Raw genomic sequence first — 15,375 nt, forward strand, 5'->3', positions numbered from 1 at the left:
AAATCATGGTTGATCATCTGCCTCCATACCATTTGTCCACTGTCCCCATATGCCTTGAACTCAGCAACTGAGCTTCCACAACCCTCTGGTGTAGAGATTTCCAAAGATTTACCACCCTCTATCACAGATAGCTGGCCTACTCCTTAACCTGAGACTGCGTTCCCTTGTTCAATACTAACCAACATCCTATCCACAGTGACCCTATCACACCCTGTAAGAATTTTATGAGTTTCAATGAGGCCATATCTCATTCTTCAAAACTCTGGAGAATACAGGCCAGTTTCCTTAATCTCTCCCGCATTCTCGGGATCAGTTTTGTGACCTGCATGTTGCAGCCTGCAGCTATGATTATTGATGGTAGAGGTGAACATGACATCACTGGGTACTATTACTAATATTCCCTGGACAATGCAAGAGAACTTGGTCCAATTTTGTAGCTGCATATCACAGTTCCCAGAGAATTTGAATGGAATAATTTAACTCAGCTTTTTCAAAGTTCCAAGTCTCTGCTGCCAGATTTACTATCTGAGGTTAAGGAAAAGCACATCCCATATTTACTCATGCATAGGCCCAAAGATGCTCAAAAATCTTTGGGCTTCCATAATTTAAGGGGTCATGTAACAAGATTTGTAACCATCAAAAATTCTCACTGTGTTGCCTGGTGTCCTTGTCGATTCATTTATTTCTATCTTCAATCCACAACACCCAATATTAAATGCCGTTTTCCCTCATGACTGTAACCCCAGTTTCTGTTGTGCGTATTAAATCACCACTCTCTGCAGCTATCACCAGGGTCCAACTAAATGCCAGTTAATCTGGTGAGAATTTGAAGCCAGATATATAATTAATAGTAGCGAAAATACCATCACCTCTGAGGAGGTGATGGCCTTGTTGTATTATCGCTAGACTATTAATCCAGAAACTCAGCTGTTGCTCCAGGGACTGGGTTCAAGTCCCCACCACGGCAGATGGTGGAATTTGAATTCAATTAAAAAATGTTATCTGGAATTAAGAATCTAATGACCACGAAACCATTGTCGGGTGGCTGAAAACTCATCTGGTTCACTAATGACCTTTTGGGAAGGAAATCTGTTGTCCTTATCTGATCTGGCCCACATGTGACTCCAGAGTCACAGCAATGTGGCTGACTCTCAAATGTCCTCTGAACAAGGGCAACTAGGGATGGGCAATAAATGCTGGTCAGTCAGCAACACCCATGTCCCTTGAATTAATTAAAAAATGTAGTCCCTTATTTTGCACAGGATTTAGAGATCTTTGAGGGAAGGATCTCAACTTAAACTTCAGTTTTTATGATGTATATTTTTCCTCAAGTTTGTACATTAAGCAGCATGCTGGTAGAGTGGTTAGCACAGTGCCAGGGACCCAAACTCAATTCTGGCCTTGGGTGACTGTGTGGTGTTTGCATATTCTCTCCATGTCACAGTGGGTGTCCCGATTTCCTCCCACAGTCCAAAAATGTGCAGGTTAGGTGGATTGGCAATGTTAAATTGTTCCTTAGTGTCCCAAGATGTGTAGGTTTGATGGATTGGCCACAGTAAATGTGTGGGGTTACAGGAAATGGGCAGGGGAAAGGGCCTGAGTCAGATATTCTATCAAAAATCAGCACAGACTTGATGGGCTGAATGGCCTCCTTCTGCACTGCAAGGATTCTATGAAATTCTATTAAACCCCCTAGGGGAGGCCTGACACTTTAAAAAGATGCACATTCATTCATTCCATTTAAACCCTTGCCCACTTTAGTTCAGCTGTGTGACTTTGTCCTCAAGAAAATTAAAACTGGGTTGGAGGTTTGAAGTAGAGGAAAAAGTGACAAATAGATGACATGAATGTACTGTAGCATTGTTGGTTCTGCCATCTTGGCCAACACGCTGGAAGGGAATTATTAAGGATCATGAGGTCAACTTTTCAGTTCCAATTTAAAAATTTGAGTTTCATTTTTAGTGCAAAACTGGATAAAAGGACAGGGGAACGAAAAAACAGATCCGTTTTTTTTAAGATAAATTTGTATATTAGGAGAAAGACCAATAAAGAAAAACTGCCCTTATTCTGATTATCAATAAATTCAGGACAGAAAAGAAAGAACTATGAAGACAATCTAAGTGCAAACCCACAATTATTTACACAATTTATAAATGTCGTGCTTACGTGAATCACTAAAACCTATGTAATCTCAATTTCTTTTGAATTAAAAGAAAATTTGTTTACAGTTGCAGTTTGAGCCACTTAACTGGCACTATGATGGTGATGTATTGAAGATTATACACAAGGGAAATATTATGATCTTGCTTTGTGAAAAATACCTTGGACTGTGACTCAAGTCTGTCTTTATTAGAGGACCAACAGTATGGTTCTGCAAGGGCTACACAGCTTCTGACCTCATCATAAGCTTTAGACCAAATATGGGCAAAAGAGCTGAACTCAAGAGATGAGGTGAGAGTGATTGCCCTTGGGATCAAGGCTGGATTTGACTGAAATGTGGCACCAAGGAGCCTTAGTAAAATTGGAGTCAATGAAAAGCATGGGGAAAATCCTTCACTGATAGAGTCAAATCCAATACAAAGAAAAATGGTGCGATTATTATCTCGATCCCAGGACATCAGTGCTAGAGTTTCTCAGGCCAGTGTTCTAGGTCCGACCATCTTCAGCTGCTTCATCAATGATCTCTCTTCCATTATTGTCAAAAGTGGGGATGTATGTCGGTGGCTGCACAACATCCAGCACCATTTGTGACTCCTCAGATGCTGAAGCAGTCCATGTCCATATGCAGCAAACCTTCAGCTAGGGCTGATAAGTGGCAAGGAACATTAACATCACACAAGTGCCAAGCAAGGACCAAACAAGAGGATTAAACCATCGCCCCATGATATTCAAGGGTACTACCATCGCTATATCCCCCACTAGAAACTTTCTGGGGATTACCATTGGCCAGAAACCGAACTGGACGTGTCAGACAAACACTGTGAATACAAGAGTAGGTCAGAGGTTGGGCATTATGTGGAGAATACTTCACCTAACTGTCCAAAGCCTGTCCACCATCAGCAAGGCTCAAATCAGCACTGCTGATTTGAGTGGAATATTCTCCACTTGCCTGGATGATTACAGCTCCAACAACACTCAAGAAGCTCAACATCATCTGAGACAAAGCAGCCTGCTTGATTGGCACCCCATTCATCACTTAAATATTCACCCCTTCTATCAACATACAGTGGCAGTAATCTGTGTACCAGCTACAAGATGCACTGTAACAACTCATCAAGGCTCCTTCCACAGCGCCTTCCAAACCCACAACCTTGGAAGGACAAGGGAATGGTAACACTATCACTTCCAGGTTCCCCTCCAAGCCACACACCATTCTGCCTTGGAACAATGTTGCTTCCTTCACTGTCACTGAGTAAAGGTCCTGGAGTTCCCTCCCTAACAGCAGTGTGGGTGTACCTACAACACACAAACTGCAGTGGTTCAAGAACATGATTCACGATCACTTTCTCAAGAGCAATTCAGAACGGGCAACAAATGCTGGCCTAGCCAACATCACCGACTCACTGTGAAAGAGTAAAAAAAAATAACAGCACACAGATCCAGTAGAGGCAGTAGAGAGGCTTCAGTGGGTCATTCAGGGAGAAGTGGGAAGCAGAAGATCTGGTGTCAAGGAGCAGTTAAGCCTGAAACTTTACACTGGCGCTTCCCACTCTTCCTCCTCCTCTGGCCAAAAGACGGGCATAGACATTACAGGCCAGAAAGCGATGCGAGACCAATGGACATAGCTGAATGGAGGCCTAGCTGAGAGCAGCAGCCTGCGAGATCTGAATCAGCACCTTATTTTCAGCAGCACTGGGACAACCTTCAGAACTACTTCCTATTGACATCAGATTTTGAAAAGAGAGAGGGGCTCCTGATTGGCTCTTTATAAGTCAAGTGACCCACATCCTTAACCCATTCTCTCTCAGGTTCACAAGGGTAGAATCTGAGCTACATTTTAAGGTGAGTGTTTTATTTTATTTCCACACTTACTAGAGGGCAGCAAGCTAAACTTAACATTTATACCAACCAGTACACTAATTTTAGGGTTATTCGTGAGAGCAGCAGCAGTAATTTTTAACAGCATAATTAAGGATCCTACATACCCCGGACATTCTCTCTTCTACCTTCTTCTTCTAGGAAAAAGATACAAAAGTCTGAGGTCACCTACCAACTGACTCAAGGACAGTTTCTTCTCTGCTGCCATTAGACTTCTGAATGGGCCCACCTGGCACAGTGGTTAGCACTGCTGCCTCACAGCACCAGGAGCCCAGGTTTGATTCCTGACTTGGGTCACTGTCTGTGTGGAGTTTGCATGTTCTCCCCATGTCTGCGTGGGTTTCCTCCAGGTGCTCTGGCTTCCTCCCACAGTTTGAAAGACATGCTGGTTTGGTGCATTGACCCGAACAGGTGCTGGAGTGTGGCGGCTAGGGATTTTCACAGTAACTTCATTGCCATATTAATGTAAGCCTTACTTGTAACTAGTAATTAAATTTTACTTTTACTTTAAGTTGATCTTTCTCTACACACCAGCTAAGACTGTAACACTACATTCTGCACTCTCTCATTTCCTTCTTTATGAACTGTATGCTTTGTATAGCACGCAAGAAACATTACATTTCACTGTATTCTAATACATGTGACAATGATAAATCAAATCACATAGTATTCAACTTTTAATCTAACGACCAATAGGAGAGAGATATCAATTAGAGGGGTAGTGTGCTACTCCTACGAGATGGGGGTAGTAGGATCAGTAAGTTTGCCAATGACACAAAGACTAACTGGGTGGTTAACTGTGAGGTTGATTGTCTTGGGTTACAGGAAGATATAGACCAGATGGTCAAATGGGTGGATAAGTGGCAGGTGGAATTTAACCCCGAAAAGTGCGAGGGGATGGACTACAGAAGGAGTAATTTGACAAGGAAGTACACCATGAAAGGTCCGACACTGGAAGGTTCCGAAGAACAAAAAGGACCTTGGCGTGTTTGTCCATAAATCTCTGAGGGCAGCAAGGCAGGTGGATAGGGTGGTGAAAAAGGCACACTCGCCTTTATTGGGGTATAGGTTACAAAAGCAGAGAGGTCATGATGGAGTTAAGACCATAACACCATACGACATAGGAGCAGGATTAGGCCATTCAGTCCATCGAGTCTTCCCTGCCTTTCAATCATGGTTGATATTTTCTCATCCCCAGTCTTTTCTCTATAACCCCTTATTAATCAAGAACCTATCTCTGTCTTAAAGATACTCAATGACCTGGTCTCCACAGTCTTCTGCAGCAAACAGTTCCACAGGTTCACCACTTTCTAGCTGAAGAAATTCTTCCTCATCTTTGTTTTAAAGGATTGTCCCTTTAGCCTGAGGTTATGCCCTCTGGTTCTAGTTTTCCTACTAGTGGAAACATCCTCTCCACATCCACTCTATCCAGGCCTCACAGTATCTTGCAAGTTTCAATAAGATCCCCCCTCACCCTTCTAAACTCCAACAAGTACAGGCCCAGAGTCCTCAACCGCTCCTCATACAACAAGCTCTTTGTTCCAGGGATCATTCTTGTAAATCTCCTCTGCACCCTTTCCAAGGCCAATATGTCCCTCCTTAGATAGGGAGCCCAAAACTGCTCACAATACTCTAAATGGGGTCTGACCAAAGCCTTATACAGCCTCAGAAATACATCCCTGCTCTTGTATTCTAGCCCTCTTGACATGAATGCTACACTGAATTTGCCTTCCTAACTGCCAAGTGAATCTGCATGTTAATCTTAAGAGAATCTTGAACAAGGACTCTCAAGTCCCTTTGCGATTCTGATTTCCTAAGCATTTCCTCATTTAGAAAAAAAGAGTCTGTGCTTCCAGAACTCCTTCCAAAGCGCATAACCTCACACTTTTCCACATTGTATCTCATCTGCCACTTCTTCGCCCACTCTCCGAAAATGTCCAAGTCCTTCTGCAGCTATATGCTTCCTCAATATTACCCGTCCCTCTAGTTGTATAGAAGTTTGGTAAGGTCACAGCTAGAGTACTGTGTGCAGTTCTGGTTGCCACATTATATGAAAGATGTGAATGCACTGAAGAGGGTGCAGAGAAGATTTATCAGGATGTTGCCTGGGATGGAATATTTAAGTTCTGAAGAGGGGTTGGATAAGCTTGGGTTGTTTTCATTACAGCACAGAAGACTGAGGGGCGATCTGATTTAGGTGTTCAAGATTGAGGGCATGGACAGGTGGACAGGGAGCATCTGCTCCCCTTAGCTGAAGGGTCAGTTACAAGGGGACACAAGTTAAAAGCGAGGGATGGGAGGCTTAGGGGGGGATTTGAGAAAAAAACCTGTTTACTCAGGAGGATGGTGATGGTCTGGAAGGCACTGCCTGGAAGGGTGGAGGAGGCAGGATGCCTCACATCCTTTAAAAAGTACCTGGATGAGTACTTAGCACACCATAACATTCAAGGCTATAGACCAAGTGCTGGCAAGTGGGCAAGTCAGGGCATTCCATGCTTCAATGCAGACACGATGGGCCAAAGGGCCTTTTTGCACTGTAGTATTCTGTAATTTGGATGTCCTCAAGGACTGTATCTGAGGAAAGTGCATCCAGTTGCAGATTCTTACTGAACATATGGAGTGTTAAGCCGCAGCTGGAAGCACCGAGGAGCGCAGAATTAACAGAAATTGTTATAGATAATAGCTACAGAGATGTGGTCACATTCAAAGTGCAAGAAGAGAGATGATTGACCGCCAGATGGGCTAGGCAGTCAGTACAGGGATCCCGTATGGCTGTCCTCCTCTCTAACAAGTATGCCATTTTGGATATTGATGAGGAGCGAGGTCCATCAGAGAACAGCAACAACAGTGGCCAGAGCGAAGGCACCACAGCTAGCCCTGCTGCACAGATAGGAGGCTGCAAAGCATAACAAAACAGGTAGAGGATTCAAAAGTCAGGGGCACAGATAAGTGTTTCAGTGGAAAATGGACTCCAGGATGATAGTTTTCCTCCCTGGTGCCAGGGTCCTGGATATCTCTGAGCTGGTGCAAAACATCCTAAAACAGGAGGGAAATCAAGCCAATGTCATTGTCCATACTGGCATGAATGACATGAGTGGAAAGTGTAGAGGGGTCCTGCAACAACAACTTAAGGAATTAGATAGAAGATTGACAAGTAATTTAGATACTGGGTGACTTACCCACATGCAGGCCTCCAGCCTGACTTTGGAGATAATGGCCCATAGAGAGATTGTCTCTTCCAGCTTCTCATCAGGACAAATGATTTTATCTGGGTATGGAGGCTCCGGGAAATTTACAGAGTTACATTCATAAGCAGCCAATGTCACTGAAGCAATATGTGGACCCTGAAGATAATGCACAAGAAATAAAGTTTTGTTACTCAAGCACAGATCTTCAATCCATTACTTTCAGAAATTCTACAATGTGCTGAACCTCAACAATCTCCTTCTTTAAGGAGGCTAATCCCCCTGCTAGAATGGTTAGATTTTCAACCCCAAAAGGGATCTTTTTCCTTCGGCGAGTTTCTGATCTCAATTGGGCCATCATCATGGTGAGCAGAATGATAGAGAGCAGGGGAAAAGGACAACAGAGCATTCATTCCTAACCAAAGCAGCATAATGATGAGAAAGTGAGTGCATGAAATCCCTCTTGCATTCATTCCTACTATATGAAACTAGGCTTATAATAATCCTTGATTATATGTACTTTTTCCTCAAACACTCAGCAAATGGGACTATATTCATTGCCGAGTTTCCTCCTTGCAACAGCAGCATTTTTTTAAACAAAAATCATTTTGCAAAAATATAGGTTCTTGGTGAATGACTTACTGCTTGGCTTGTTGTACTCAATGCATTGTTATAAATGAGCTGCAATATATGGGGAATCCCCTCTCCTTTTTTGGCAATTACTCTGAACTGTACTTATTAAAAAGCAACCACTGACTAAATGGCTACTTTTGGAGGAAGCTGTAAAAGAGCAAGAATAAACAAACTTCCACTTATCTCACATCTTAGATCCTAAGAACATCCAAATTTTTTGGGGATATTTCAGTCATCATTAGGCCTATGAAGTAGTCAATTTCAGCATGTGTTCCATGAACAAATAGTAAATGAATAACTAGAAAATGTGCTTTGGCAGTATTAGCTAAAATAGGAATGTTGGCCAACATATTCAAAGAACAGTCTCCACATCAAAACAACACCATGGCATCCCTTTTAGCCACTTGAATAAGCAAAGGGGACTTCAGTATGCTTCATCCAACAGATGGGACATCTGTATATATATATATATATAAAACACCTCCCAGCTGAGATTATGCGCTCAAGTTGTTGGAATGAGACTTGTACCTAGAACATTTGACTCAAGGAAGGAATGCTGCCAAGTTGGCAAAGCAGAAATAATGGCTACACATTTGAGGGAACTGAAAATTGCAAATGCATTGATTAGTACATTATCAGATAAGACTCAAAAACCTAGTAGTTATTAGTAGAAATACTAAAACTTTACGTGTATATACTATCCTTAACAAGGATTTCTCATCTTTGCCTGAATTCAGTATTGTAAGTGATGCTGGTCCTTTTATGCACACATTTCAAAAACTATACTGATTGTCTACCTAAAGTCTGTATAGTGGGGTTTGTGCTGGTAATCTCTTTCAGAAAACTGTAATAAACTGAGTCAAGTTTGGGAAAGCCAATTCCATTCATGATCTACATGAGCAAAGGGAACAGGGAACGGGTGACGCGAGATCAACTTTTAACACTCCCCAACACGTGAATTGTTCAGCTCTACTGGGATTCCAGTTTTTTGAACAAGATCAGAGCTGAAATGAAACAAGCCAAAATAAAAATTGCAAAAAGGCATTTCATAAGCCTATAACTATGTAGCATTAAGCATAGACATAAAACCATTATAAAAACTTTTTGGAAGGAATATAACCGGCTTTCATTTGTAATAATGCTACTTACTCCCAACACACAAGTATCATGCAACCAGTAGTACCAAAGACAAAGCTACCAGTTTTCCCAAGATTGGCTGCATTAAAGACATGTTATTTTAAAACCCATTCTTCAGAGTTCAGTTCGCTATTCTCACTGAGTTTCAATTAGCATCAGTGATGCAAAGTGATAGAGCATAATGTCAAAATTTCAGGATAAAACGCCTTCAAATTGTACTGGATAGATTGCTGACATTATGCCAGTCCTTGGTGTATATACAGTAGCTTGTCATAAATATGGTCATTCCAATTTAGAGTTTGGTTCCTCATTTTATGCTGAACAGTGACTAAGCTGCGCAATTATACTTCAGACTAAAAAGATGGTGTTTAAAGCGGCTTTGGGGAAGCTCAGAGATGGGCTGCCAAAACAAAAGTGACAACTTAATTGTCACCCCGTCCAACAAAAAAATCTTGGATGTTCAGTCACAAGCAGTAACCACAAAGGGAGTCCTTTATTTTAGTCGTATTATTTAATGGAGTTGGCATAATTGCATGTATCTCACTTCCCTACACATACCTAGAGATGGGGAGATTTAAAAAAAAGCAAGCCACCTTCTGTCACTTTTCTGCATGAACCAATTTCACAGCCTAATCTGTTCAATCGTTCTCAATCTGAATACAGTCAGAGATTTACAGCATGGAAACAGGCCCTTCAGCCCAATGTCCACACCATCCTTTTTTTTAAGCCCCTAAGCTAATCCCAATTGCCAGCATTTGGCCCATATACCACTATACCCACGTAGCTGTCTAAATGCTTTTCAAAAGACAGTTATACCCGCCTCTACCAACATCTGGCAGTTTGTTCCAGATACTCCCCACCCATTGTGTGAAAACATTGCCCCTCAGGCACTTTTGCATCTCTCCTCTCTCACCTTAAACCTACGCCCTCTAGTTTTAGACTCCCCTACTTTGGGGAAAAGATATTGACTATCTAGCTGATCTATGCCCCTCATTATTTTATAGACCTCTATAAGATCACCCCTCAGCCTTCTACACTCCTCATAACTCAAACCACCAAGTCCCAGTAGCATCCTAGTAAATTTTTTCTGCACTCTTTCTAGTTTAATAATATCCTTTCTAAAATAGGGTCTACATGAAGCGCAAGACAATTTAACTTAAAGAACTTTTCTTCTCTATCAATCCCTATTAAATTTTTGTATATGGTTTAGAATAATTTTTATCTCTCTAAGGTATTTAAAACATTTTAGTTCTTGCCCAGTCTCTTCAACCAAGTATCAAAACTGTCTACTATAGAAGGCAGGCATCAGCACACGAAAAGTGGTCAACCACATCAATTCCTGGCTTAAAATTTTCCTCTGGACAACCCAGTCATCACAATGGCAGAAGTCCACATTTTCCCCCTTTTTGGAAAATAAATGTAACCAATATTTACATTTTAGATTTGTTAGATCATTTATTGGCAATTTTCAAAAGACAAACATTTTTCTCTTTCTCATCAAGGACAGTTCCAAAGTACTCATGGCTCTTATACTTGTGTCTGGAACCAGTCTGAAGATTATACATGACAAGTTGTTTCTGTGGAAAAACGTTATTAAACTTGTGAACTGCAGCTTGTTAAAAGAACTATAGATCATCTACCGAAGCAATATACGTAATAAGGAACAGTAATGTATCGGTGTTACAAGTTTCTTATTTTTACCAACTGTAGAAACCTATACCAACAAACTGAGTCCCAGATATCGAATCTAATAGCCCCTTTTTTGTTCATCCAACAAAAAAAAAGACCGTTTTAATGCGAAATGTTTACAATCTTATTAGTTAGGGACAGCTTAGTACTTTTGTCTTTCATGCAGAAAGCAAAGTTCAAACCCAATTCAGGGCTTGAGCACCGAAACTAGACTGACACTCCTTTACAAAATTTTCCAGCCATTCACATCCTGCCGCTGCAAGCAAGGACAGAAAATTTAGCGCTCAGGCAAATCTCCATTCACTGCAACGGGAGCAGAAAATCCTGCCAATGTGAATGGCCAGGAAATTCCAGCCATGCTCTTTTGTCCACCCTTCCATGGCCATATGCTCCATTCCAACCTCGCACCAACCCCATTATAGCACTTATGACAACTTAGTGCCAACTCATGCCAATCCATGCCCCCACAAGCACCATCTGCCCTGACACCTACCACACCAACTTACCTAGTATCCACCTTGGGAAGACCTCAGAATTCATGATGAGATTAAGTAAAGTTCTAAGTGCCTATTGCAAACTTTTTTTAAAAATCACTCCCCTCCATAAAAATCTATTCACTACATTTACATTCCTTCAACTATATTAACCCTTATAGCAAACATTTCCCTTAATTGCACAATTATAAAAACAAGCATTCAAATTCATAGCCCCCCCCTTCAAAGAGTTCCTAAACACAATCAAATAATGAAATGACAGGTACTAAATTGTATAATAGACAGCTATGAAATCAGTCATATAGCACTAATCCATTAATGGTAACCCCAAGGCTCATATCAATAAATGAAGTGAAATGCCATATAAAACAATAATTTTCTTTAAGAATCCAAACAGTTTTATTCAAAAAGTTAAAAGGGCAGGAGTTTAAAATGCCTTAACAGCTTCATCTCAACATTTTTGAGAGCTGGTTTTGACAACTCCCCTTTGCAATTCATCTTGACGCTTTTGACAATTGTTTTTGACAGCTCCAATGAAGTTGTACACTTTTTTTTTTACACTTATTCATACCTACCTATAGCAATTCCAAAGGTCATCTGACTGCGTCCAAAGGTGCTCAGCACCGTACCTGAAAGGATAGCTCACATCTCCAAAAGGATACCGTGGCTATTCAAACAGATCTACAAAATTCAGACTTGCTTTTATCAGATCAAATCTGTACTCATTTGGTTTCAGACATCTCAGACACCAAAATCATACTTGAATCTATACAGCTGCTGATTTTCTTTTTGGGGGGGTGGGGGGGGGTGTTGGTGGTGGTGGTATTTGCCTCCACATATTATGCATTGGCTCATTCTTGCCTCCACAAAACTGGTGGGTAATGTGCTCAGGACTTCGAGATTTGTGCCTCTTCTGTCATTTTCACAACGAGAGAGGCTCTCCAAATGTTGCAAAAATCCAGCCCTGAGTGCATGGCTTGTTTTTTTTTAAGAAAAAGGCCTACTTTTAGTGATTTTTTTCCTCTAGCCTCTTAGAATATTATCCAAGTAATATGTGTTTTGCTTATTTGCCATATGAAAACATACCACTTCACATTTATGTTGAAATTCATTCAGACCAATTCCAAGTTTAACAATGTCTCCCTGTATTCTATTATTATTTGATGAGCAACTTATCAAAAAAAAGTTTATTTGTTTCTCCTGTTCAAAGTCTTTGCTTAACGTTTATGAACACACAGTCACATTAGTACCACTCAACAGGTTAGATTTGACAGAACAGAAATAAAGGGCACCAAACTTCAGACTGAAAATCATTCACAGCTTCTTGCAAAATATTAAGGTTTGAAACACGAGACTCAAATCCTTGCAAGTCCCAGCCAACATTTTTAGGGTAGCACATTATCAGGTTCCTCTGAAGTAAATTTGCACAGCACCAGAGGCAATTTCTAAAAGCTTATAGTAGTTCATTGTGAAATATATCAAGAGTTGGTGATCCTGAATCCAAGATTACCAGCACCGTTGACCCCTTGGTAATTTCTTCAACAGATCAAAGTGAAAACAGCTAGCATACCACATTCAATTGTTACAAAATTGGCTCAAGAGCCCACTAATCCTTGGATATAAATGAAGTACACGCAAGAGGCAGTCGACTCTAACTTATAACAGATGGACAATCATATTTCTCTTATATTTGCACTATGGAAACATTATAAACAAAACAAGCCACATGTTTTGTGGTTTACCATCAAGTCATTGGCAGGAGCTTAACTCCGTTCACAACACAGTATTCAGGGTTTAAACGCTCAACTATTTTGCAGTTTGACAGAAATTGTATCACTATATTTTTCATTTCTTTTAAAAACAATTCTTTCAACATCTGGGTTTCTTCACTTAAACTGGAGTAGAGTTGAGGAGGCTGCTGGAAGGGAAGACCAAAAGTACTCGAGAGGATCCAATTTCACAAAACAAAAGTGCATGACAAACGCCACATGATCTATTCCATTGTTTGTGAATTTCAATGATTGAGCAATCCAAGGGCTTTGGGTCCATGAGTTAGAATGAAATGGATGTGCTGAAATCAGTATTTTATTTTATGTTTCTTCTCCCACTCCTATCCATTAGTCACTAATTTTCTTCATTCTTCTGTCTTTCTGATAGAGGATGTTGCCTTCCCCAATTTCCCTAAAGCTACAATTGTTCTTGTCCTCCACGTTCCACCTCCCAGAAGGGCGAAATGGCTCTTCAAAGAGTCTGGATTTTTTTAATAAAACTCAAACTTTTGAGCTTTACCCTCTGTAAAAAATCCAACTCTGGTTGTAATAAAGTTAGGCAAGCATGGACGTGTACTGAAGACTCCAGTGGGAAATTTCTTGAATACAACTTCAGACCCAAACAATTTGTCAGCTTTGCAATTTCACCAAAACTCAAACTTTATTTTTAATCATAGACAGCCATAACCTTTGATGAACAAAACTGCTACTCATCTGAAAGACATCAGATTTCTCACTGAAAATTTCAAATATTTTATAACATGTTGGAGATGTATCTCAAATTGAGAGCTCATGTGCCATAGTACTGCGAAGAGTCAAAAGCAGATTACAAAGGGAAAATACTTCAGCTGTCATCGCGATTTACAAAATTCCCCATCATGGTCTTCAACACACTTCCATGCTTGTCGAACTTTATTGCAAGCTGAGTTGGCCTTTTTTTTTACAAAGAAACCTCAAAAGTTTGAATTAAAAAAGAGACTTTCCAGACTTCAGGAAGAACCATTTCATTCTTTCGAGAGGTGGACCATAAAGGAAAGAGAACAATTGCAGCTTCAAGGGAAATTGGGGAAAGGAACTTAAAAAAACAAATGGACTGTAACTGCTCTTCTGCAATGAGTATTAGGCCCCTCTTCCCACATACCGTGACTCATTCTGTACATATTCCTGTGGTCAACAAATTTCTACAGCTGCAGAGAACAGCACCCACCCAGCCAACTGAGAACAGAAAGATTAATCTAACTAGAGATAAAGTACCAACCACAATTGAACTAGACTAAAACTCAACAAAATAACTCTCAATCATGGACCAGAAACCAGTCTCAATTATGTCTCCATTTTATTGTAATGATGTGATGGGCAACAAAGTTTTTTTTAAATGAATGTGTCTGAGTGAAGTATTCAAATAAGTATCGAGACAACCGTCTTAACAGGTTCACATCTGGGTTTCATGATATCAGTCCCACACAGTGGGCTCATTTGCAGCTGTTGATATTAAAAAAAAGTTAACATTTGCAAAAAAGTCATTTTTATGAAAAGCCTTAACCCAGCTCTTAAAAAATACTACCCTTAGAGCACTAAAAATGCAATGGGATGAACCTGGATTTGAATGTAATTTGGAATAATGGGATGAGGCATTTTCAATAGACCAGCTATAATGGTCTCAAGTAAGGTATACCTGTGATTTTGATCTTTGTCTGTCAGTCTCATTGATCATTTATATACCAGTAAATGATACTGGTATATCATACCAGAAAAGATGATTTTCACAGTAACTTCATTGCAATGTTAATGTAAGCCTATTTGTGACACTAATCAATAACAAAAAAGTAAAGTTTAAATCAGTGCTCCCATTAAGCAGCATAAATCACATATCATAATAGAATTTGTTGGCCTAATTTAAGAGTCAGATTTTGCTGTACCTATAGCCAGACATCGAATAACATTAGCCTTTAGTTGACTTGTTCTTACACCTAAAAAGATTTAAAAGTGTGTTGTGTAGCAAGTTGCTAGAGATGCAGTCTGACAGCAAGGGCAACACTACACATGGGAAAACAATTGGGGCCACAGGATGACAGGTCCCTCAGACCTAATGGCTAGCATACTACAATCTTAAAGGTGCGGCTGCAGAGATAGCAGATGCATTATTTGTTATGCTTTCCAAAATTCTGTACTCTGGAAAGGTCCATGCACAATGGAAAACTGCAAGATGTAACGCATTCATTCAATTCTCTTCCCTCCAGCGGGGTTCAGCCACCTGTTTCTCGACAGTGGGAGCACGATTAAACCAGGTGCGGGGGAACATGCTGGGGTACCCAAAAACTTCAGTCCCAGGCCCGCTAAGGGGTGGAAATTGTGATTTCCATATTGTACTAAGCTCTGTGGCACCTATTTCCAGTGCAGAGCTGATTACGCTAAAAAAAAAACTTGGTT

General features: G+C 40.6%; 1 protein-coding gene across 8 annotated transcripts in view; it reads right to left on the reverse strand.

Annotated features, from left to right (window-relative positions):
• vmp1 (vacuole membrane protein 1) overlaps positions 1-15,375 on the reverse strand; it is a 172,862-nt gene that overhangs the window by 77,620 nt on the left and 79,867 nt on the right. For all 8 annotated transcript variants that reach the window (XM_080210327.1, XM_080210325.1, XM_080210331.1 and 5 more), the window contains exon 7: positions 7,218-7,382. In XM_080210327.1, the coding sequence (XP_080066453.1) occupies positions 7,218-7,382 (165 nt within the window). The remainder of the gene's footprint in view (positions 1-7,217; positions 7,383-15,375) is intronic.

Source organism: Carcharhinus amblyrhynchos, chromosome 23 (assembly GCF_965287045.1).
Source record: "Carcharhinus amblyrhynchos chromosome 23, sCarAmb.v2.hapA, whole genome shotgun sequence".
NCBI lineage: Eukaryota > Metazoa > Chordata > Chondrichthyes > Carcharhiniformes > Carcharhinidae > Carcharhinus > Carcharhinus amblyrhynchos.